The 22224-nt window shown below is 40.3% G+C and overlaps 1 protein-coding gene across 18 annotated transcripts in view; it reads left to right on the plus strand.

The window, feature by feature from the left end:
* The window catches only part of erc2 (ELKS/RAB6-interacting/CAST family member 2), a 698491-nt gene that overhangs the window by 18365 nt on the left and 657902 nt on the right, over positions 1-22224 (plus strand). For all 18 annotated transcript variants that reach the window (XM_062969888.1, XM_062969890.1, XM_062969892.1 and 15 more), the window contains exon 2: positions 16874-17687. In XM_062969888.1, coding sequence (XP_062825958.1) covers positions 17031-17687 — 657 coding nt within the window. In that variant the 5' untranslated portion in view covers positions 16874-17030. The remainder of the gene's footprint in view (positions 1-16873; positions 17688-22224) is intronic.

Genomic DNA, 22224 nt, shown 5'->3' on the forward strand with positions numbered 1-22224 from the left:
AGACAGGCAGAGGCAATTTAACTTTCTCATGAGGGGATGTTCGATTCTGGCCACAGGGGGGAGCAGCTGCTTCATCATCCACTCTGATGGCACTTCCTCACTTCCTCATTCCAATGTTGTAAATTAGTTAAACTTGCCTCCCCACTTTTATAAGTGGTACCTTATTTCCTACTTGATAGATGCAACTATCTTTTGGGTTGCTAGGTCAGCAACGAGCAGGGGCAATATTTTATTTTTAATTGACGGGTGCTCACCCCGCCACGGGCTGGCCTCAAACTCATGACCTCATGGTCGGAGTGATTTATTGCAGCAGCTGCTCACCAGCCTGGCCACAGCCCGGCCCCATATGCAAACTCTTCCTAATTAAAAAAAAAAAGGAATGCATGTAATGGCTTACAAAACTTTATAGCATTATGAATTATAGTCTCCAGTGAGGAAAGTGACTCAATTTTATTAAAGGTATATAGATCATATCTAAGACCTGGTAAAGTTTCATAGTATGCTGAAATACCATTTAGCTTGAAAAAAGTACTCTTTTTTTCTAAATATGTACCTTAATGATTGTCTTTCTGGACCCTCACCATATGGATTTGATTAACCACATAAGAAGTATTTTTTATTATTTTCTGAATTAATTCAGAGTAGTTTTAATTTTCATTTATTAAATCTGAATTAAAAAGAAATTGATGCATTTCATATTCATATTTGTAGTAATGAAACAAATGGACATACCTAGTGCTTAACTGAATGCACATAGAATCCACCTTCTACGCTTTGCACAGAATGCATGAAGGTTGCGAGAGGAGGACTGGAGGCCGAGCATGAATGGTACATCCCTTCATGCATATTGTATTCTCAAGCATCCAGGTCCTCTTCTGTGTCCCTCCTGTGAGGGAAATACACTGTGGAACGGTATATGTAAGAGAGAAACGCCTGGTACACAGGAAGAGGAGGATGAACTAGTTCCACTGGATAAGTGATGTGACAGGTGTGCATGGGCTGGTTCCCGCTCCTCTCTCTTTTTGCTGTGTGTTCTGTTCCCTCAGTATCTGAATGCCACAGATACCTGTGGCACGCAAGAAAGGGAAAAGGAGCCAGGATCTGTAAGGGAAGTGAAGTGGTGGGTGGGGCCATCTCCTCCTTTGCTTCCCCGTAGGACAGTGGTTCCCAACCTTTTTTTTGACCAGGGACCACTTGACCAGGGACTACCTGACCGGGGTCCACTTTGACAGGGACCACTTGACTGGGGACCACTATCTAACATTAGTACCAAAAGGGTTACGAATCAATTTTTGGTCAACTTTAGATTAGATTTGGTTATTTGGGGTGCTGATTCAGAAAATTGCATTGGATAGACCACATCAGCTCTAGTTTCTGATACAGAACATATGCCAGCCAGTAGTCACCATCTGCTCACCCACATAAAACCATATTTAAAAATCTAGATCTGATGTGGTCTATCCAATGCAATGGTCAGCTCTGCAAAAAGGAGTGAAAATAAAATTAATAAAATAAAATAAAATAAAATAAATAAAGAGGAAGGATGTTCGTGGACCGGATTTTTGTTCTTGTGGCCCACGGCCCATAGGTTGAGAACCACTGCTGTATGATGAGTCCTCCCAACATATCCACAGTTTTTCTACTTTCACAGGGAGCTACACCACCAACTGTATTTCAATAAATAACTAATCTAATCTAATTACGTAGTTTGACAATATTTATATCATTACAGTTCCCCCCAAAAAACACAACCCAAGCACCAACTTTCCACATAGAAATGGTTGATGTTCACAGGTGAATGTATTCATGTATAAATGAATCCTGACAATCACATGCAGGTTATTACCAGCATTCACTGACTTACAGCAATAATTTTTTCAGGGATTGTCAACATTTAACATGCAAATGACTGAAATTTGGGAAATATCACTGTTTATGAATTGAGAAATACATATTCTTCCTGTACTGGGGAAGAGAGATTTTTGTTGTAATCATGATGGAAATATTTGCATTGTTCTGTCAGGTTCCAGTCAATTGAAAGTAGATTTATAATATTGCTATAGTTCCATATTCTTTCATGACATGACATGGCATGACATGAGCTATTGCTAACTGTCTTAATCTATTGATTGGAGGATTTGTTGCCACTATGAGCATTGTGATTTTATATTTCATAAATCCAAGAACAAGCTCAGATAGCGAGATATTAGCTTCCTCATATTTTGCCAGTTTTTGATAGAGAACATTTTGGTTCAAGACGGGAAGCAGAACTATCAGATTTTTATCTCTCAGACTTAAACTCCTACACTTTTATGTAGACATAACATTCTTTTTTAACTGTGTGTTGAGCCATCAGTTAAACAAGATGGATCCAAGAGTGAGTTAAGAATACATTAGAAAGAGGGAACATCATCATTATCCAAAAAGAGCATTCCTAGGAAACTGGAACCAATCCCATTTGCCATTTGATGATTAGGGCATGCTTTTTTTTTTTTTTTTAAAGTCCTTTATGAAGAATTCTTAGATGTTGCTGAAGCAAGCTTATTTTTAAACTAACGATACTTTTCTCTATTTTTAGAAGTCCATTTTTTTAAAAAAAGTTTAAAATTGCTGAAAATAAAAGTTTAACTGAAAAAGAAAAGAAATGTTAAGTGTTTAGTTCTATCTGTCTATGTTATATGAGCTGTATTACACACGATACATATACGGAAGTATGAATAAAAAGGTGTATATAAGGAATATATATATATATATATATATATATATATATATATATATATGAAACAATAGTTAAAAAGAACTCGAGACAATATTATTTATTATTTAAATCTACAAAATGATATAACAATTAGTTAAGATATTTGAAAAATGTTACAATGTTACATGTACTCCTGAAATTAATGTGAACAATGTGACAATGTGTTTCTTGTGGCAGAGTTTGTCAGAATTTAGTGGAGATTCCCTGAAATCTCCCTCCTTGCCATGCCTACTTTTAATGCCCAGAGCACCCCATGGTGGCTGCCAATTGGATGCACCGCACATCCAGTAGCCTACGTCACAGGGATGGGGAAAGGGGTGGAGGAGAGAAGGAGGACTAAGAGGAGGAGGAGGAGGAAAGCAGCATGGTGCCACCTGACGTGGAGCCCCTCACAATCACCCGCAGTGCCCCAAGGGCTCTGCGGATCACACTTTGGGAATCCTGCTCTAATTGAGAGTAGACTTATCAAATCAACTACTCCATTATGGGTCAATACATATATAAATTCAATAGGTGTACTCTAGCTGTGATTACTTGTAGGCTTATATGAATTAGAGGAAAAATTAAATGAAGAAAAAAGTTTTGAGTTCTTGAAATGACTGGGCCACAATGTGAACTGATCTGCTTTCCACACAATGGGTTTTGCCATCCCCCTTTTTCCTGTGCCTGCCATTCATGTTTCACCTGTCACCACTGTTGGATGGCATAGACCACTTGTGATAACAGGGGTTCTCCTGGAGCTTTGCATTCATCTGGTAGTAGCTACGGTAACAGGAAAGGTAAGGTGATGGTTTAGTGTGGCCTAACAGGTTTCAGTCTGGCTGGTCTACATACACTCTACCATGCTGTTTTACTCAGGTTGTGCACAGAATATGCCAGTTTGGAGTATTGCTGCTATGCACTGGCCATGAATTAAACAGCTGTGCTGATAAACCCTTAGACTTGACTTAACATCCAGCAAAAAAAAAAAAAAAAAAAAAAAAAAAAAAAAAAGTAAAATGAGCCATTCAAGTCAAATGTCCCCAAAAATTATCCACACACAGAAGTTATATTTAAATCCTTCCACAGATTTAAATAAGAATGTGGAAGTAAATATTTTTGTTTATTAGTGTTTACAAATGAAATAGAAGGAAACATGTATAAAGTTCAGAGTTACACTTTCTTAATTCCTGCATGTGACAAGCTCTTGGCATAGGAAACTGATTAGTTTTTTTTAATTAAAGCCTATTATCTTCAGGAAAAAAATCCATTAAAACTAGTTCTGGTGACATTAAACCCTACTTGCCTTCAAATACCTCAAACAACCAGCTGACATCAGCAATGCTTTTTGCTTGATGCCTCAGTGCCATATTCTGGAAACCCTTTCTGAATTGAGCCTGCTACCAGCATTTTTTGATTTTCCCACAAGCTCTACAATAACTGCAGCACCACAGTGTGACCCATAAATGAGACTGAAAAAATTTGGAGCCGTTGTGAAGTGAAGCAGGCAGCCCATTCTACCCCCAATCACTTTCTATCTTGCTATGGAGTTACTTCTTTATAATGTTGTCAACAGCCCTGGATGTTTTAAGTGCATATAGGAGGATTTAGCTTCTGCTTTTGGTTTGGTTCTGGAGACTGAGAAACCCAAAAAGCTGAAGGTCATGTTAAATGGCAGTGCATATGCTGCGGATCGAATGGGTCTATGTTTTAACATTAGAAAGTGTGTGTTGTTCCATATTAACAAGTGCTTGAAAGATGGGTTCTATTAACTTATCCTTGCCTATCTCAAAGGAGAAAATATCTATCAACAACTAGGTCCTTCACCAAGTTTCCAAAGCTGCCAGATCCCCAAAGCCATTCTCCATGCTTTGTGCAATCCAATCTCCCAAGGGCAGACAACCCCTTATGTGCAGATCTGCCCAAGGACTTGTGCTCAAATGGAGAGAAAGGCTCATTGGATCTTGGGTTGGAGGGAGGGATGGATGATGAGATGACTGAGGGAAGGGGAGGGTTGTTGGGTATGTATGGAAACGAAAACACCTTGGATTGGCGGACGACATCTATGGACATTCAGAGGACAACTGCTAATTTAACATCAGATCGTATTGCTCAGCCAACCGCAGTTTCTACTCAGGATCAACATCTCCTAATGACAGACAATTTTGCGGTGGACATTGCTGACCTAAGGATCAATAGAGGCAAATGGACCTCTAGGAGGGCGGTTTGTGACTCTCTGGCCCAAATCCTATCGAAAAGACCTTGGGAAATAAGATTGAAAGCCATAACTTGGCTGCGGAGGGACTACCAGTCACTTGACTGCTCCACGTGTCTTTTAATTACACCGGAAGACAATTTATGGCTTGGTGAGCTACTGGCAATGCGATCTTGCCTAAAGAAGTGGGGCATCACCATCAGAAGGGTAGTTGTGGACCCTCATATTCGCCCCCTTATTGATACAGTTGTACCTGCTCGCCTTTTTCCATCCCTGTAATAAATCCACAGATAGCTCCCCGGTTAGGGCCCCCCCTCCTGGTCTGTACCAATTTGAAACTCTATCTGTCCCAGTTGTCCCTATACAATCAGCCACACTTTCCCGCCCAAGAACACTTCCCCTGTTTAGTCCACTTAGTTCCCTCGATGGCTCTCCTTCCAGTTTAACATCGGAAGCATCCCTACCTGAAGCCCAAGGGAGACTATACTCCAGCCTTACTTCTTCTGAAAGTTGACTAGCCACAGATCCCAACCATGTAGGGGGGGAGGGGGGACCGGAGGAGGGGGGCGCCATTCAGGTCGTGTGGGGGAGGAGACTTGTGGGTCACCAACACCCTAGGGAGAAGCGCAACAGAGTGCTTGCGACCCTTGAAAAGGTAGGAAGTGGTAGGCCCCATGGCAGTCCCCTTAGCCTTAAGGTCTTGCTGATCAACGCCAGATCCGTCAATGGTAAGACCGCTGCCATTCAGGACTTGATCCTGGATGGGGGGGGGGGCGGATCTGGCTTGCATTACCGAGACCTGGCTGGACGAGCTGGGAGGAGTAAATCTCACTCAGCTGTGCCCACCAGGCTTTGGAGTGCATCAGCAGGCCAGGCTGGGGGGGCGCGGAGGAGGGGTCGCAGTTGTCTATCGGCAATCCATCGCCGTGGTCAGATGCTCTGTTCCGCAAGCATCTGGGTTTGAGTGCGTCCACCTGAGGGTGGGGAACCGTGATAGCGTGGGGTTTCTGCTGGTGTACCGCCCACCCCGCGACTCAGTAGTTTCCCTGACTGAGCTAGCAGAGGTGGTCTCCAATTCGGCCTTGGTCTCCCAGTGCCTGGTAGTGCTGGGAGACTTTAACATTCATGCTGAGACCCCCTTGACTGGTGCAGCTCAGGATTTCATGGCCGCCATGACGACCATGGGGCTATCACAAATTATAGCTGGTCCTACCCATCAGGCTGGACACACACTCGACCTAGTTTTTGTGGCGGACAGTGGAATGATCAGAGTGGAAGAACAAAACACCCTTCCTGTGTCATGGTCAGATCATTATCTGGTCAGTTTTAGGCTTTCAGCGACCCTAAACCTCTGCAGGGGTGGAGGACAAATTAAGATCGTCCGCCCCAGGAGACTGATGGATCCGGAGGGATTCTTGAGGAATCTTGGGGTTCTTCCTGCCATGGAGCCTGGCGATCCTGTTGACGTCTTTGTCGATCTCTATAACAGGGAAGTGACCAGGGCGATAGATACGATCGCTCCCGAATGCCCCATCACGTTGCGTCATGACAAGCCGTCTCCCTGGTTCACCAGGGAGCTGGCTGTGATGAAGCATACGAGGAGGGGGCTAGAGCGCACTTGGAGGAGTTCTCAGGATGTGTCTGACCGAGCACGGGCTACAGCCTTTCTTAGGGCGTATACCGTGGCTATACGGGCAGCCAAGGAGTCCTATATGATTACCCGTATAGCGTCTGCAGCAAATAGATCATCGGAGTTGTTTCGGGTTGTTGGGGAACTCCTTCAGCCACCTGTGGTGGAGGAGGCTTTTGACGACCCAGCAACTCGGTGTCGCGATTTCGCACACCATTTTGCAGACAAAGTCGCTCAGATACGCCTTGAGCTCGACTCCAATTTCACCACAGTGCCAGGGGAGGTGATTGAGGCATCTGCTTGTCCAATTTTGTGGGATTATTTTAGGCTTGTTCTTCCTGAGACCGTGGTGGAGGTCCTTGGGGCTGTGAGGGCAACCACATCGGCTCTGGACCCTTGCCCGTCTTGGCTAATTAAATCGGCCAGGGAGGGGCTGGTTGTTTGGTTTGTGTTGATCATTAACGCATCGTTGGAGCAGGGTTTTTTTCCATCTTACCTGAAACAAGCTGTGGTTCGTCCACTCCTTAAAAAGGTTTCCCTTGACTCTACCGTGCTGAACAACTTCAGACCAATCTCCAACCTCCCTTTCTTGGGTAAGGTGCTGGAGCGGGTGGTTGCCTCCCAGCTCCAGGGCTTTCTAGATGACATCAACTACCTAGATCAGTCACAGTTTGGTTTCAGGCCTGGTCACGGCACCGAGACAGCCTTGGTCGCCTTGGTGGATGACCTCCGTAGAGAGCTGGACAGGAGGAGTGTGACCCTGTTGGTTCTCTTGGACATCTCAGCGGCTTTCGATACCATCGATCATGGTATCCTTCTGGGACGACTCTCTGGGATGGGTCTCGGGGGCACGGTTTTGTCGTGGCTCCGATCCTTCCTGGAGGGTCGATCCCAGATGGTGAAGCTGGGAGACGCCTGCTCGGACCCCTGGCCTTTGAGCTGTGGGGTCCCGCAAGGCTCTACTCTGTCTCCCATGCTCTTTAACATCTACATGAAACCGCTGGGAGAGGTCATCCGGAGTTTTGGAGTTGGGTGTCACCTCTATGCAGATGATGCACAACTCTACTACTCTTTTCCACCTAATTCCAAGGAGGCCTCTCGGGTGCTGGATGAGTACCTGGCCGCTGTGTCTATCTGGATGAGGAGGACCAAGCTGAAGATCAATCCCGACAAGACAGAGGTCCTCCTGGTCGATCGTAAACCTGAACGGGGTATAGGGTGGCAACCTGTGCTGGACGGGGTTACACTCCCCCTGAAGCCACAGGTCCGCAGTTTGGGATTCCTCCTGGATTCATCACTTACGCTCGAGGCCCAGGCATCGGCGGTGTCTGGGAGGGCCTTCGCACAATTGAGACTTGTGCGCCAACTGCGACCGTACCTCGCGAAGGCTGATCTGGCCGGGGTGGTCCATGCCTTGGTCACCTCCAGACTGGACTACTGTAATGCGCTCTACGTGGGGCTGCCCTTGAAAACGGCCCGGAAGTTCCAACTGGTCCAACGAGCGGCAGCCAGGATGTTAACTGGGGCCCCTTACAGAGAGAGGTCAACCCTCCTGTTCAAGGAGCTCCACTGGCTGCCATTTATTTTCCGAGCCCAGTTTAAGGTGCAGGTGCTTACCTACAAACCCCTGAACGGTTTGGGACCATCCTACCTCTGTGACCGCATCTCCGTCTACGAACCCACGCGTTCACTTCGGTCATCTGGAGAGGCCCTGCTCGTGATCCCGCCTGCGTCGCAAGCGCGGTTGGTGGGGACACGAGACAGGGCCTTCTCTGTTGTGGCCCCCCGACTCTGGAACACCCTCCCCAAGGATCTCAGACAGGCCCCTACATTGGCAGTCTTCAGAAAGAACTTGAAGACCTGGCTGTTCCAATGTGCCTTCCCAGATTAATAGGAAATCTCCAATACCAAGTCCCATAAGCACTTTATTAGAATTAAGATCGCATATCGCACTCTGCACTTGCCCTATAAGCCTTATATATCACCTGTCACATCAGCACTTTTAATCTTGTACCCATTACTCTGGCCCGGCCCAGTTCTATTGTGTTTTAGTGTATTGTTATTGCTTGTTGTTTATACTGTTTTAATTGTTTTTAATTAGCTTTTTGTTTTGTATTGTTATATTGTGTGTTGAGGCCTTGGCCTTTGTAAGCCGCATCGAGTCCTTCGGGAGATGCTAGCGGGGTACAAATAAAGTTTAATAATAATAATAATAATAATAATAATAACATGCCATTGCGACATATGCCATTTTCTGTCCTTTTTAATAAGGTAGAAAAGACCCTTGCTTCATGAAGGGTTCCAGAAATCAGGGCTAAGCAGGAAACCTCTGACAGTAATATCTGTTCGACAGTGGGATATGCCACCTCAGTGTGTTGTGCAGTCTCCTTCTCTGGAGGTTGTTAAACAGAGGCTGGGAGTGCTTTTAATGTGTATCCTTGCATGGCATGAGGTTGGACTGGATGGCCGTTGGGTCTCTTCCAATTCTGTGAATCTGTGAGCAATCTGTTACACATTTTTGTGAAATCATTGCAAAGGTTATGAAAAGAGAATAGTCTAATCCGGGAACGGGGGGAGGATTTCCAGTTTGTTGTATACATCTTTATATACGAACCCCTGAAGTTTTGTAAAAGCTGAAATTTCCTGTTATTGATGTCCTGGAGGATAAAAGATCGGAGGTTTTTGTGTGTGTGTCTCATGAAGCTATTGCTCATGCCACCATGTCTGCTTTGGTGATTAGATGGGCCAAGAGTTTTCTGCTGATTCCTAGTTAGGAGACAATTCTCAGATAAGACATGAATAAATTGGTGAAGGCTTCTGCTTTTATGACAAACAACCCTTGATTCAGTTCAGTTTGTTTCTAGAGTCAAGTGGTCAAGCAGCAACTGCAGGCATGATGCCAGGGATATCCAGGTGTGAGAGAGATTGTAAGAGCTCTGCCGCACTTGAACCCAGACTACAATGGATCAGTGGGTTTTACACACTGTAAGATAGAATTGCAAAATAGATTCTTTTTTGCAGATAGAAAAAGCATGTACTGGTATAACAGGTGATTAACTATCTCTTAGAAATAGGGGCCAGTGAACCAATTACATCTTTCAAAAGGTTTGAAGATTGCTATTTGATCTTGTTCATTGTGCCAAAGAAAAATGAACAGTGTAGCAGTTCTATATTTTAGAAGGGTAAATATTTTATTTGAAAGAAAGAGATTCAGAAGGGAAACACTTTGTACTGTTCTATTCAAGCCTCCCTTGCCTGTTAAAGGACCACCTCCATGTTACTATCCATTGAGCCCCTCAGCAATCTTACAGTTTGCTTAAAAGGGAAATTATTTTGAATATAAGGCTCTCCCTTTTGGCCTTTCTTCCTTACCAAGGGCATTCTTCAAACCCATGGTAGGACTAGAGTCAGCCTTCCAGATTCAGGCACAAGACTTCCGTGAAAGTGAAGAACTGCAAATAAAAAATGCAATATTTTTACCTGAGAGAACACCCCTCTCACCAGGTTGGTGGCATTTGAGATCAGAGCTTTCCCGACTGACATGTTCATTAGAGCTTACAAACTAAATATGTTTGCCTTGGCTGAGGCATTTTTGGTGAGACGATACACATCATTAGGAGGATACCCCATGATTACATCTTTTTAGGACTTCTGGGATTCATTCATCCTATAGTGGTATAGCACTACAATTCTGCTCTAACTGCCATGGCTGCATTCTTAGGTTTGAAGCTTGGTCAGATGAACTAGAAGTCCCTAATGAGATTTCCAAATACTCTCCCTAAACTGGAAACGGCATAACTCTGTAGGAAGGAAATGAAATCATAATGTCTACCTTTGGCCTTTCATATCCATGGATGTTTATATTTTCTTTGATCAGAATGTCTTTTGCCACTACAGGAAGAATTGTTGGCACATTATGTGAGATGGTCGTACTTCGTAATTAGCAGAGCGTATACTCACTCCTCTCCTGTATTTTTCCTTTAAGATAGGAGAGAGCTGCAGAAGGTTCCCACTCTCCCTTTTTATGGTCTTTATGCACTTGCTCTATTGGGCATTAATTAATTTTCTTAGTACTTTTTGAAAAGTTAGACTTTTTAATTAGTGAGACCTACTAACTAGCAGATAATGCTTGGTAAGCCTCACTGTGGGAAGGAGAAAATAAGTTAACACAAAACTACTTAAAGCTACTTAGTTATTTTCAAGTTCTGGCAATATCTGTACTGATGTCCAGGGAAAATGCTAACATATTCTTCTGACACTCATGCTATGGTCAAATTTTGAAGTTATGCTGTAGGATCGTTAGCTTGTATTCCTATTTCTGTGTTTTTTTTCCCTACCCTGTTCCATGGTTAGACTAACCGGAATTCACATGGATAGTGCTAACCAGGGTTAATATGATTTGAGAGAAAGGATTGTCTTCTTCAGATTTGTTTTTCTTTTGCTTTCTTATTTAGCATTTTGTTTTTGTCTATTGCATGGTTTATCTGATTTCATTTGCTCTTCATTGTACAGGCAGTTCCTGAGTTACAAACATTCAACTTACAAATGACTCTTAGTTAAGAATGGGAGTGAGACAACAGGAAGTGAGTGAAATCTACCCCTCAGAAGGGAAATTCCACCCTGAAAGAATTATTATGGGCAAAAGGTGTCTCCACTGAAGCTTTATCAGCAATCCTTGTTTCTACAACAAGCCAAATTTTTCAAAATCCAATTTTCACGGGGACAGAAAGTGAGGTGAAATCTGAATAGAGGCACAGACAGCAACACAAACACAACAGGGATGTAAAGCTTTCCCCATTCTATACAAAACTAATATCTATCTCTGTCTCATCTGTCTGTCTGTCTGTCTATATGGCTGGAGTTACACTTAGAAAATGTACCTGTTCTAACTTACAAATTCAACTTAAGAATAAACCCGAAAAACCTATCTTTTTTGTAACTTTATATATTTATTTGTGTATATTTAATTGTGGTAGGACTGGGGATTGCCAAGGATAATTTGTGACTGAAATTACATTTATTTATTTACTTTATTTATACCTCATCCTTCTCACACTGAAGAGGACTCCGAGTGGCTTACAAACTATGGCAAAAAGTCAATGCCACATCATACACATAATAATAAATTATAAAACAGATAAAAACATATAAACAATTAAAACATACAAATACAATAAAACAGATTAAAAGCATACAAAGTACAGAGTCAAGATTTCATACTTCTTGGTTTCCTATAGCCATTATTCAGATTGCCAGGTTGAGGTCGAATTCCCCAAATGCCTGTGTACAGAACCAGGTCATTAGCTTTTTCCAGAAGACCAGGAGGGATGGGGCCAGTCTAATGTCACTGGGGAGGGAGTTCCACAACCGAGGGGCCACCACTGAGAAGGCTCTGTCTCCCGTCCCCACCAGTCACACTTGCGAAGAGGGTGGCACTAAGAGCAGGGCCTCCCAATCAGATCTTAAAGCTCTATTTGGTTCATAAAGGGAGATACAGGTATATTGAACTAGAACCGTTTAGGGCTTTATAGGCCAAAGTCAGCACTTTGAATTGGGCCCAGTAGCAAACTGGCAGTTTTTAATGCTTTTTATTTATTTCAGATATAAATCCATTGTGTAAGAATTAAGAAAGAATATTTACCTTGATAAGTAATATATTGATAATTGGTAAAATACCACGGTAACATGGATATATGATCTATTTATTTCAGTTATAATTGTTTTCATATCAGTTTAGAACTGCATCCTACAGGGCAACGAATATCAAGATTAAAATCAGTGTTTTTTTTAAAGGGTAAATTTAAATGGAAAACTAAAGCAAAGACTTAACTATAGCTAACATTTACAGTTAAAATACCATGGAAAATGTAACTTCATGGTTCTTTTCTCTTCTCAGCAGAGTTCAGATGATGAGCTGAGGCAGAAATCTTGAAAATAAATGAAGCTTAATTTAGAATGTACCTTCTCCGAAAATAGATTGCCCATTGTCGGTTAAGATTTTTAGGGCAGATATAAGTGTTAAAGAAGCATGGAGAAATAGAACTGAGTTCTATTTTATTTTCTGCCTTGAATTAATGTCTCAGCGAGCATAATTGTATGAAATATATACACTTTTGTTCAAATTTTAGTGGTTTCATCTAAATTTCATATTAAAATGACTAATTTACTCTTTGAAGATATTTATAAAACTAGGACTAACTGCCTTCAGATTATTGTGCTAGACATTAAATACTTCTACTAATAAACTGAAGGTATTGGGTTACTGAAAGTACCATGTATAGCAGTAGTTCCCCACCTTTGATCCTCCAGGTGTTTCGGACTTCAACTCCCAGAAATCGCAGCCATCTTACCAACAGTTCCAAATTGTGGGAGATGAAGTCCAAAACACCTGGAGAACCAAAGATTGGGAAGCACTGATATAGTTTTTCTTCTGTAGAAAATGTCACCATTGTCTAATGACTGATGATTTCTGCAAGAGGGTTCTTGGAGTTTGGTCTCTTAGCAAACAAAGAGACTACAAGCACACGTAAGTTAACAAAGTTTGTGATAAAGAATCTCCTCTTTACACCTGTCTGCCCCCTTTTCTTCCTTGTCCTCAGTCTGGCTAGATTTTTTTAAGACAACTATCAAAATTGAGGGCTGGAGAAACACAGACTTTGGGTACTGGGCTGGAGCAGCATGTTTACAGTAAACAACACAATAAAATTTGATCTGGGAAAGAATGGGATTTACTGTATGTGTGAACCTGCGTACAATAGGCAAGGTAAGCAGCAGTTGCATCTAAAATTCCTTGGTAAGCATATGTGAATAGCAAAGCAGAGAGAACAGAAAAGCTTATCTCACCAGACTACACTGGCATGTTTAAACATGATAGACATAGAAATCTGGCCTCCAAAATGAAAATAATGAGAAAAGACGAGGCTGGTAAAAGAAAGTCTTCTTCTTTCTTCTGTTTATAAAGTGCGTGGTGATCAGCTGTTTCGCTAGCACTCCCAGCAAAGAGTGCAGCTCACCTTCTTCGCAACCCGCTTAATTCCGCAGGCATTTTGTCCGAGCAGCCCTGAAGTCTGCTCTTGAGGAGCGGACCTCTACCGTGCTGTCGGATGGTGCCCTTTTGCAGTCCCCTTCTGCCTTGGTCCACAGATGGGGAGGGAGCCAAAGGCTCTACCCAGTCACTTAAGACTTAATTCTCTGGGAGCTCTAGAGAGTCCTGCGAGGTGCCATGCACCAGAAGTCCTATATTATTATTTTTGACTAATAAAAAATTCCTAAAATGTTTTGAAATTGCTCTTCTTTTTTTTGGTAGTGTGTGTTTTGGTAGTGTTTTTTTGTAATCTATCCTTATTCTTCTGTTGTTATTTCTACCTCTGGTACAAAATATTCTGTTAAAGAAGTACAGGCAGTCCCCGAGTTACAAACATCCGACTTCCAGACGACTCACAGAAAAGAACGGGCTGAGACAACAAGAAGTGAGAAAATTTTATCCATAGCCTAGGAAGGAAAATTCGCACCTGGAAGAGTTATCATTGGGAAAAGATGTCTCCACTGAAACTTTATCACTAATCCTTGTTTCCATAACAAGCAATTTTTTTTAAAAAAAATCTAATTATCACAGGGACAGAAAGTGAGACGAAATCTTCTGAATATGGGCACAGACAAACTCCACAGTGGTATTAACCCTTTCCTATGCTACTCAAAGCTATATGTATATGTATTATGTATATGTATCTGGAGTTAAATTTTAAAATGTATCTGTCCCAATATACAAAGAAATTCAGTTTAAGAACAAACCAACACAACCTATCTTGTTCGTAACTTGGGGACTTCCTGTATTCCTCAAGAACACACCTACTTCTTTAACTAAGGCATACCTTTGGGTAACTGTAGAAAATTAGTCTTTTTGGGAATAAGGTTCCTTCTACACTGCCATATAAAATCCAGATTATCTTCTTTGAACTGGATTATATGGCAGTGTAGACTCATATAATCCAGTTCAAAGCAGATTTTATGTGACAGTGTAGAAGATGCCTGAGTTGGATACAAGATAACATAGTATCTTTAGATATGTTTCCTGTGACACTGAAACTGTCTGGCCCTCTTACTTGAGTACTGTGGTTAACTAAGAGTCGTGATTGTGGATCCATGCATTTTAAAAGCTTATTTTGTGACATCTTGCTTTTTATTCTGATCTTCAAATAGAAACATGCAGTTCTTCTCATTTGGCACTTAGTCTTTGAAGTTGTATCTTCACATAGGGAAATAGCCTACAGCCCCATTTCTAATCATCTAGCCAGAGGGCGAGGCAGCTTTTAAAAATGAGCAGCTTGAGGACCCTCTTTTTTTGGTGATGCATAATTGGCCATCCTATAATTAGTTTTGGGTAGCAGGACCATGAATTGACAGAGGCATCAATTTCTACAACAGCTGTACGATCTGGAGGAGACAGGAATCTTTTAACATAGAAAAACAACCAAACCATTGACTAATTCCATATCTTTGATAGACACTTTGAAAAAGGTTAGCAATATGGAAAACATTATAAAGTTCAAGTTATTGTTGTTTTGCAGCTATTAATTTTAAATTTCAAACTGATAGGGAGGATAATTGCTTGCTGACAAGGTGTTCACGGTTTCAGAAGCAATACTTAAGCATATATAGGTCAAAATGTTAAAAGTAACAAATGGCCGAACACAGTCCTATTCCCATTAGAAACACACATCTCTAAAGAGACTGGTTGATTGAGCAGAGAAGGCTTATCTACCCAATACCTACTTTGCTTCAATGTATTAAAAGCAGGTAAATGTTGATGAGACAGGTAGAGAAGTTGGCAGGAACAAATAAAGGGAAACGGTATAAAGTGAATAGAGTTCAATATGTTAAATAAAATATATCCTTGTATACTAGGCGTTGTAATTTTTGCATGTAGTAGCCAATGGAAATCCATAAAGCTCAAATAATTGACAATCATTGACAAGGTTAACTGATCCAGCAGAGACGAATCAGGGGATTTTAAACTTTTTCTCCCCAGTTTTTCTTTCTCACTGCTATAACTTGGAACATTACATAAGAAAAGAAGAATGTTGGGAATGGAAGATTCAGGCGAGATAAACAATAGACTGAATGCATCTTCATTGTAGAATTAATGCAGTTTGACAGCACTTTAATTGCCACAACTCAATGCTATGGAATCATTGAAGTTGTTGTTTTACAAGGTTTTTAGCCTTCTTTGCTCAAAGAATACTAGTTTCTCACCAAACTACAAATCCCAGGATGTCATAGTATTGAGCTACGGCAGTGAAATAGTGTAAAACTGCATTAATTCTACAGTATAGATGTACTCGGAGTGTGTTAACTATTCCCCTGATTCTCATTCTCTACTCTAAAAGTCTAGCTCCAAAATTAGTTCTTCTAGACCTAAATAAAAAAGGGCTGTCAGACCTTGTTTAGACATATCTGAGGAGTTACACTGTAGGATTACTCTCTGATAATTTATTCACAGCTATTGCTGACCTCACAGTTACATGAGAATTAATAAGTTCTCATGCTTACGGGGAAATCAGCTCATTTCTCATTTCTCTGATCATTTCCTATTATTGATTGTTAAATGACTGGACAGAAAGCAATGACCTATCATGATTGCTGATTGCATGATAATCATTAGTGCTAGGTATATCACATAAATAATGAAATTTCTGAATCTAATCTTAGTTTTATAGGGTTTTTTCCAAGCAGCCATTAAAAAGGATCAAGCAGAGTTATAAATAATAAAACACGACTTCTCCATGGAACTTGTGTATCTGTAGAATAGTTCTTTCTAGGCACAGTGCAATCCTATTTTTAGGCATTCTTTATTACCACCTTTTGCTTTTTATTTTTGAGTCACCAGTTGTTTAGTATATGCTCCAGCAAGGTAAGAATTCATCTATTCTGGAATTCTTTTCATATGCATAGCATGAAATACTAATTTTTGCATATTTCAGTTTTTCTTAAGATTAGAGCAGATTGCTTTTTCTCTCTCTCTTTCATTCTCTCTGTGTGTTTGTGTGTGTGTGTGTGAAACCCAGAATCCTTGCTTCCAAAACCTGCAACTTAGTCTAGATAGTAACTGTGTTGTGCCCCGCCTTAAGCCATGAGGAGAGGAGGGTAACAATAGTTGTTGTTGTTGTTGTTGTTGTTATTTTTATTACATAATTTCAAGCCATGACTTTATCAATCAACCAAATATGTATTTTCATATTCTAGCAATGTAAAGTTACCTTTACTAATTTCTATTTGTAATTTTTGTATCCAGGTATCTTCAGAATGGAGGAGTTGCAATAAAGAATAGGTTGCCTGCTGGAAGAATGCTGTGAATCCATTTGCCAACAATTGCAACTGGAATAGAGGCTAAATATCCCACTTAAGTGTGATTAATTTCTTATTAAATAGTACCTCACATTATACTAAAAATGTACGGAAGTGCAAGAACAATCAGTAACTTGGACGGCAGTCCTGCCAGATCCCCCCGTTTGCCAAGATCTCCTCGTTTGGGCCATCGACGAACAAGTAGTGGAGGAGGTGGAGGGACAGGTAAGACCTTATCAATGGAGAATATCCAGTCCCTTAATGCCGCCTATGCAACTTCTGGACCAATGTATCTGAGTGATCATGAAGGTGTGGCATCCACTACTTACCCAAAGGGCACAATGACTCTTGGAAGGGCTACAAGTCGAGCTGTGTATGGTGGTCGAGTTACAGCTATGGGCAGCAGCCCTAATATTGCTTCAGCTGGCCTTTCCCATTCAGATCTCCTTTCCTATACCGATCAACATGGAGGACTAACCACTGCTTCCCATCATCACCATCATCAGATCCCTTCTATGCTCAGACAGGTAAGGGACAGCACCATGTTAGATATGCAGGCCCAGCTTAAGGAATTACAGAGAGAGAATGACCTCCTAAGGAAAGAACTGGACATCAAAGACAGCAAGCTTGGCTCTTCCATGAACAGCATCAAGACGTTCTGGAGTCCAGAGCTCAAAAAGGAAAGAGTCTTGAGGAAAGAAGAAGCGGCCAGAATGTCTGTTCTAAAAGAGCAGATGAGAGTTTCTCACGAGGAGAACCAGGTAAGCAATTGTAAATGAAAGCAAGTAAAGCCTTGGAGAGACAAGTGTTGATTTAATTATTGGGTAGTAATGATCAACTGGTAGCATGCTTTGACTTTGCTAACATGATTAATTTTTAATGGATGTTACTGGTTATGATGTGGGAAGAAGGTGAACCAATGTTAGTTGGGTGTAATTTGCCATTTATTTGCAGCAGTAATTACTAATTAGCTTCATTGTTACTCCAAATGACGGCCACTTATTTTTGTATTTGTGAAATAGCTGAAGTATATTAAGAATTTTTTCCTATTTAAAGATGTTGCATCTTTACCAGATTGAGAAAATAGACTTGAAAGCAGGCAAGTATGGACATAAATTTAACTGCAGCAGACAGTAGACCAGTATTTTTCATTGCAATAAACAATAACTCTGTTACTCTATTCCTACATATTATATAGTTTCTTTATATTGTTTCTAATGATATAGGTAAAACAGTACAGTAGGATTATAATGTATAGCTGTGTTCCTCAAAGATGTATCTCTAAAATAGGTTTATTTTTAAGAATGGCTACTAATTTAGAACTTTGTTTTCTGACACCCATGATTTCATAGTCTCTGGAGTACTTAAAGATTATGTTGTTCCCTTTTCTATTTTGTAAGAAGGTTGGGACCATTGGCCAGTGCAGCATTCTTGTCCCTAGTTGCCAACACCTGCTAACTTATATAGATGAAAAGGATGGGATTTTAGGGATAAAATGGAAGTTCGAGAATAAAATAGAAATGATTCCAGAAAGCACAGTCATGTCTAACAGGACATATATTTACTTTTACCTTAGAGATAAATACAAGAGTAGTCAGATATGGGAGATTTCTCTGTGCATGAAGTGATCCAAAGGACCTCTGCAATTGGATAGTTTTAGGATTCAGGCACATTTATTCAGTGGTTCAGTTCAGATTATGTGACAAATTTTTGATATTCTATAGTATTTTTTCTTCTTCTGAAACTTTAGAACTGTTATTGGATTCTTTCCTTACATGCCGCAAAGGCCTTGTGCTGATATTTGTTTCCCAGTCTAGCAAAAGAGATTGTTTAGAAGCAGTGTTAGGTGAACAGAGGAGAAACAAGTATTCATCCGGATTCTCAAGACATTCTTCATCCTAACTGCTTTCAATTAACTCTTCAGGCACATAGGAATGCACATTCCCATTAAAGTATATCAGCCTTTCAACTGGTTTCTCATTATGAGACCCACTAAGGTTTGGACTGTAAGTTTTAACAATTTCCACCACAATTAGTACAAAAACCTAAGTTGAATGGAAGTGAATTTCTAGAGTATAATTATATTCCCCACTATTATTTTAGATGTTTAATGGATAGGCTTTGGGTTATGGACATATAGTGTGATTCTCTATGTTAAAAATGTCATGGAATGGATGAAAACATTAAAGATGGTGGCTGGAATCCTGTATAGTCTTAATATATGGGTAAGCACCACAGTTATGCTGCTAGACCCTGGAATGGCCTCCATCCACCTCCCCACTTACTAAAAAAGAAGACATGGTGACTGATGAGATCTGATCCTCTGTTTCTTGGGAAGCAGCAGGCTGTCATTTAGATCCCTCTTGTGAATGATCTTCATTGCAGTAGGCAAAAACAGGGTCCCCGTTGCAATTTCCCCTTGCGCCAGGAGATAGTTCAAATGAAGAGTGAGTGAGAACAGTAACCAGCTGTTTCCCAAGCAACAGGGGATCAGATCCCCTGCTTCCGGGTAAGTGGGGACTTGAAGCTTTCAAAGTCCCTATGTAACCCCTAGTTTATAGGTTATATAGGGACTGTGAATACATAAATCACAAATACATACCGTGTTTCCCCGAAAATAAGACAGTGTCTTATATTAATTTTTGCTTCCAAAGATGTGCTAGGTCTTATTTTCAAGAGATGTCTTATTTTTCCATGGAGAAGAATTCACATTTATAGTTGAACAAAAAATGAACATTTATTATATACTGTACAGTAGTTGTCATCACAAACCAGCATAACCAGACAAACTGAATCCTATCAAGAATTTCTTGTTACTACCATTATTTCCATGTACAACTGGTATGTACATTTACCAGTCCTGCATGCTCTGGTGTTCTGTTTGGCAGGCACTGGGCATGCTTTCAAACAAAAACTTTGCTAGGTCTTACTTTCAGGGGAGGCCTTATATTTAGCAATGCAGCAAACTTTCTACTAGGTCTTATTTTTTGGGGATGTCTTATTTTCGGGGAAACAGGGTATATCCAAGAGAATTCTTGATACTATTTCCTTCTGAACAACGCTATTGAGAACAAATTTGTAAAATACTTTAAACTTTCAGTTTCTCACAGAGGCACTTATGCTGAGGTGCATATACATTGAGAGATAATTTTGATGCATTAATCTCCTAATAAAAGCTTAGTTAATTAAATTTCAGATGATTAATCATATCATGCTTTATATTGTTTGAATTCTATATTAAATGCTGAAGATGTCACATTATCGTGACCATACAAATCTGTCTATTGATGGGAATACCTCTATGATGGTAAAAATTCCCTGACTTTGCTAAATTATAAAAAAACACACTAACAGTGTCTTGTTTGGCTTTTGAATAAGTCATATCTTGTATAATTGCTTATAACTAGATATTAAGCAAGGATGTTATTCTGAAACTGTGCTTTTTGTAATACATGAGTTATCACTTTTCTACTTATTTTGCATGCCAAAAGGCTACATTAATATTGAAAAATATGAAAAAAATATTTAATATTTTTCAGTGTATTAAAAGTTAGAATTTTTTTTACGGAAGAGACCATGAGATTGTAATGCATTTGTGCTTCAGATGTCTGTTGCTTGCATACAAATAGGAAGCATTACTTATCTTGTGGATAACATGTGGGGGAGTGGGCAGGAACTCGAAATACAACAGTTCTCCTTTTTTTCTCCAGAGTTAGTATGGGATGAATTCATATAAGCTTTGGATCAGTGGGTGTTCCCATGGTGAGAAGAGAGGGAGGTGACTTGACTGACTCTTTTACTTTCTGCTATTCCCCGGTTTCTCCTTAATATTTGGTGTGAAGGGATCCCTACAATGTGCAAACTCTAGTCTTCTTCCTGCAGGAACTCCTGCTCTGTCGCAGTAACTTCTGTGAACAGAAGCAACCTATTTTATTTTTAAATTTTATTTATGAACTACATTTATTACAACATTTTATTTATTACAAGTTAGATATCCCTTATCCAAAATGTTTGGAACCAGCAATGTTTTAAATTTTGGATTTTTTCAGATTTTAGAATGCCTGATTTGGAAATACTTGTATAATGGGACTCAGGTCTGAACACAGAATTCATTTATGTTTCCTTATACACCTTATACACAGAAGCTAATTTTAAAGTTTTTTTTGGTATAAAACACACTTTCAGAAAACAGAGATGCCACTATCTCAGCCACCCTATGGGTGATTTTGGATTTTGGAATGCCATATAAGGAATGATCAGCCTTAATTGAATTTATAAATTCTCAGAAAGGTTGTTCTGTGGAAAGCTCTACAACAAAAATATGTCAAACCTGCTGATATTTTTGTGCATGAGTATGTGCATTATGAGTGTGTGTAGACTGCAGGTAGAAATTAATTTTGCTGGAGTTAGGTTTCTTTCACTTCATTGTTTTCCATATCACTCAAGAGATGCAAAGTGCCTTGAAAATACATATATTATTTACACTGCTTGCAGTTCATTTTCAGGGAGAAATGTGAACAAAACTGTGTGAGCAGCTAAAATGCGAACACTTGAAAAATATATACATGCATACTCAGTGAGTAGCTGTCTGGAGTGAAGACTCTGCTGTGCTGCTGAGGGATTTATAGGTGTCTGAATTTATAGTGTCTGAACTTGATAGGTGGCTAATGGCTGGGTGTCTGGTATTTAAGCTGGTGCATGAGGCATTGGTTGCACTTTTGCTCCTGTTTTGTTTGCTAATATTGTACAAAGAAAAGTGTCTTTTTAGTATCCATCTGCTGTAACTAAAGTGATGGGTTTCTTTTATCTGCCCTTGATTTCTCAGCCCCTGGGAAGGGGTTGCCTTATGGAGCTGTAGTTTTTTCCTTTTTGGACACCTCTGCATTGAATTTTTATATAGGCTTCAACCAGAAAAGTTTTGTAAATCATTTTCCAAACTATGTCTGAAATTATGGATTCCAAAAGTTTACTATAGGCTTGTCAGGGTCTCCCATAATTATGGGAGAGCTTGTGATACTTGTAGCATCTTCATAGTGACACTGGAGTTCTAGCAGGAATTGTTGCTGGCAGTGTGGAATGATAAGCAAATAAGCTTTGACAGCACATTGATAAGCAAATGTGAGAAGCCTAGCCTTGTGAAGAGTGGTTGAAGGAGCTGGACAGGAGAATATTGAGAGGTGATTGTGGTAGCCAACTTTGTCTTGTAAGATGGAGCAAGCTTGTTTTCTTTTCTTCTGGAGATTAATACTCAAAGTACTGAATTCAAATTTCAGGAAAGCAGATTAAAATTAAATATTA

This window comes from Anolis carolinensis, chromosome 2, assembly GCF_035594765.1.
Source record: "Anolis carolinensis isolate JA03-04 chromosome 2, rAnoCar3.1.pri, whole genome shotgun sequence".
NCBI lineage: Eukaryota > Metazoa > Chordata > Lepidosauria > Squamata > Dactyloidae > Anolis > Anolis carolinensis.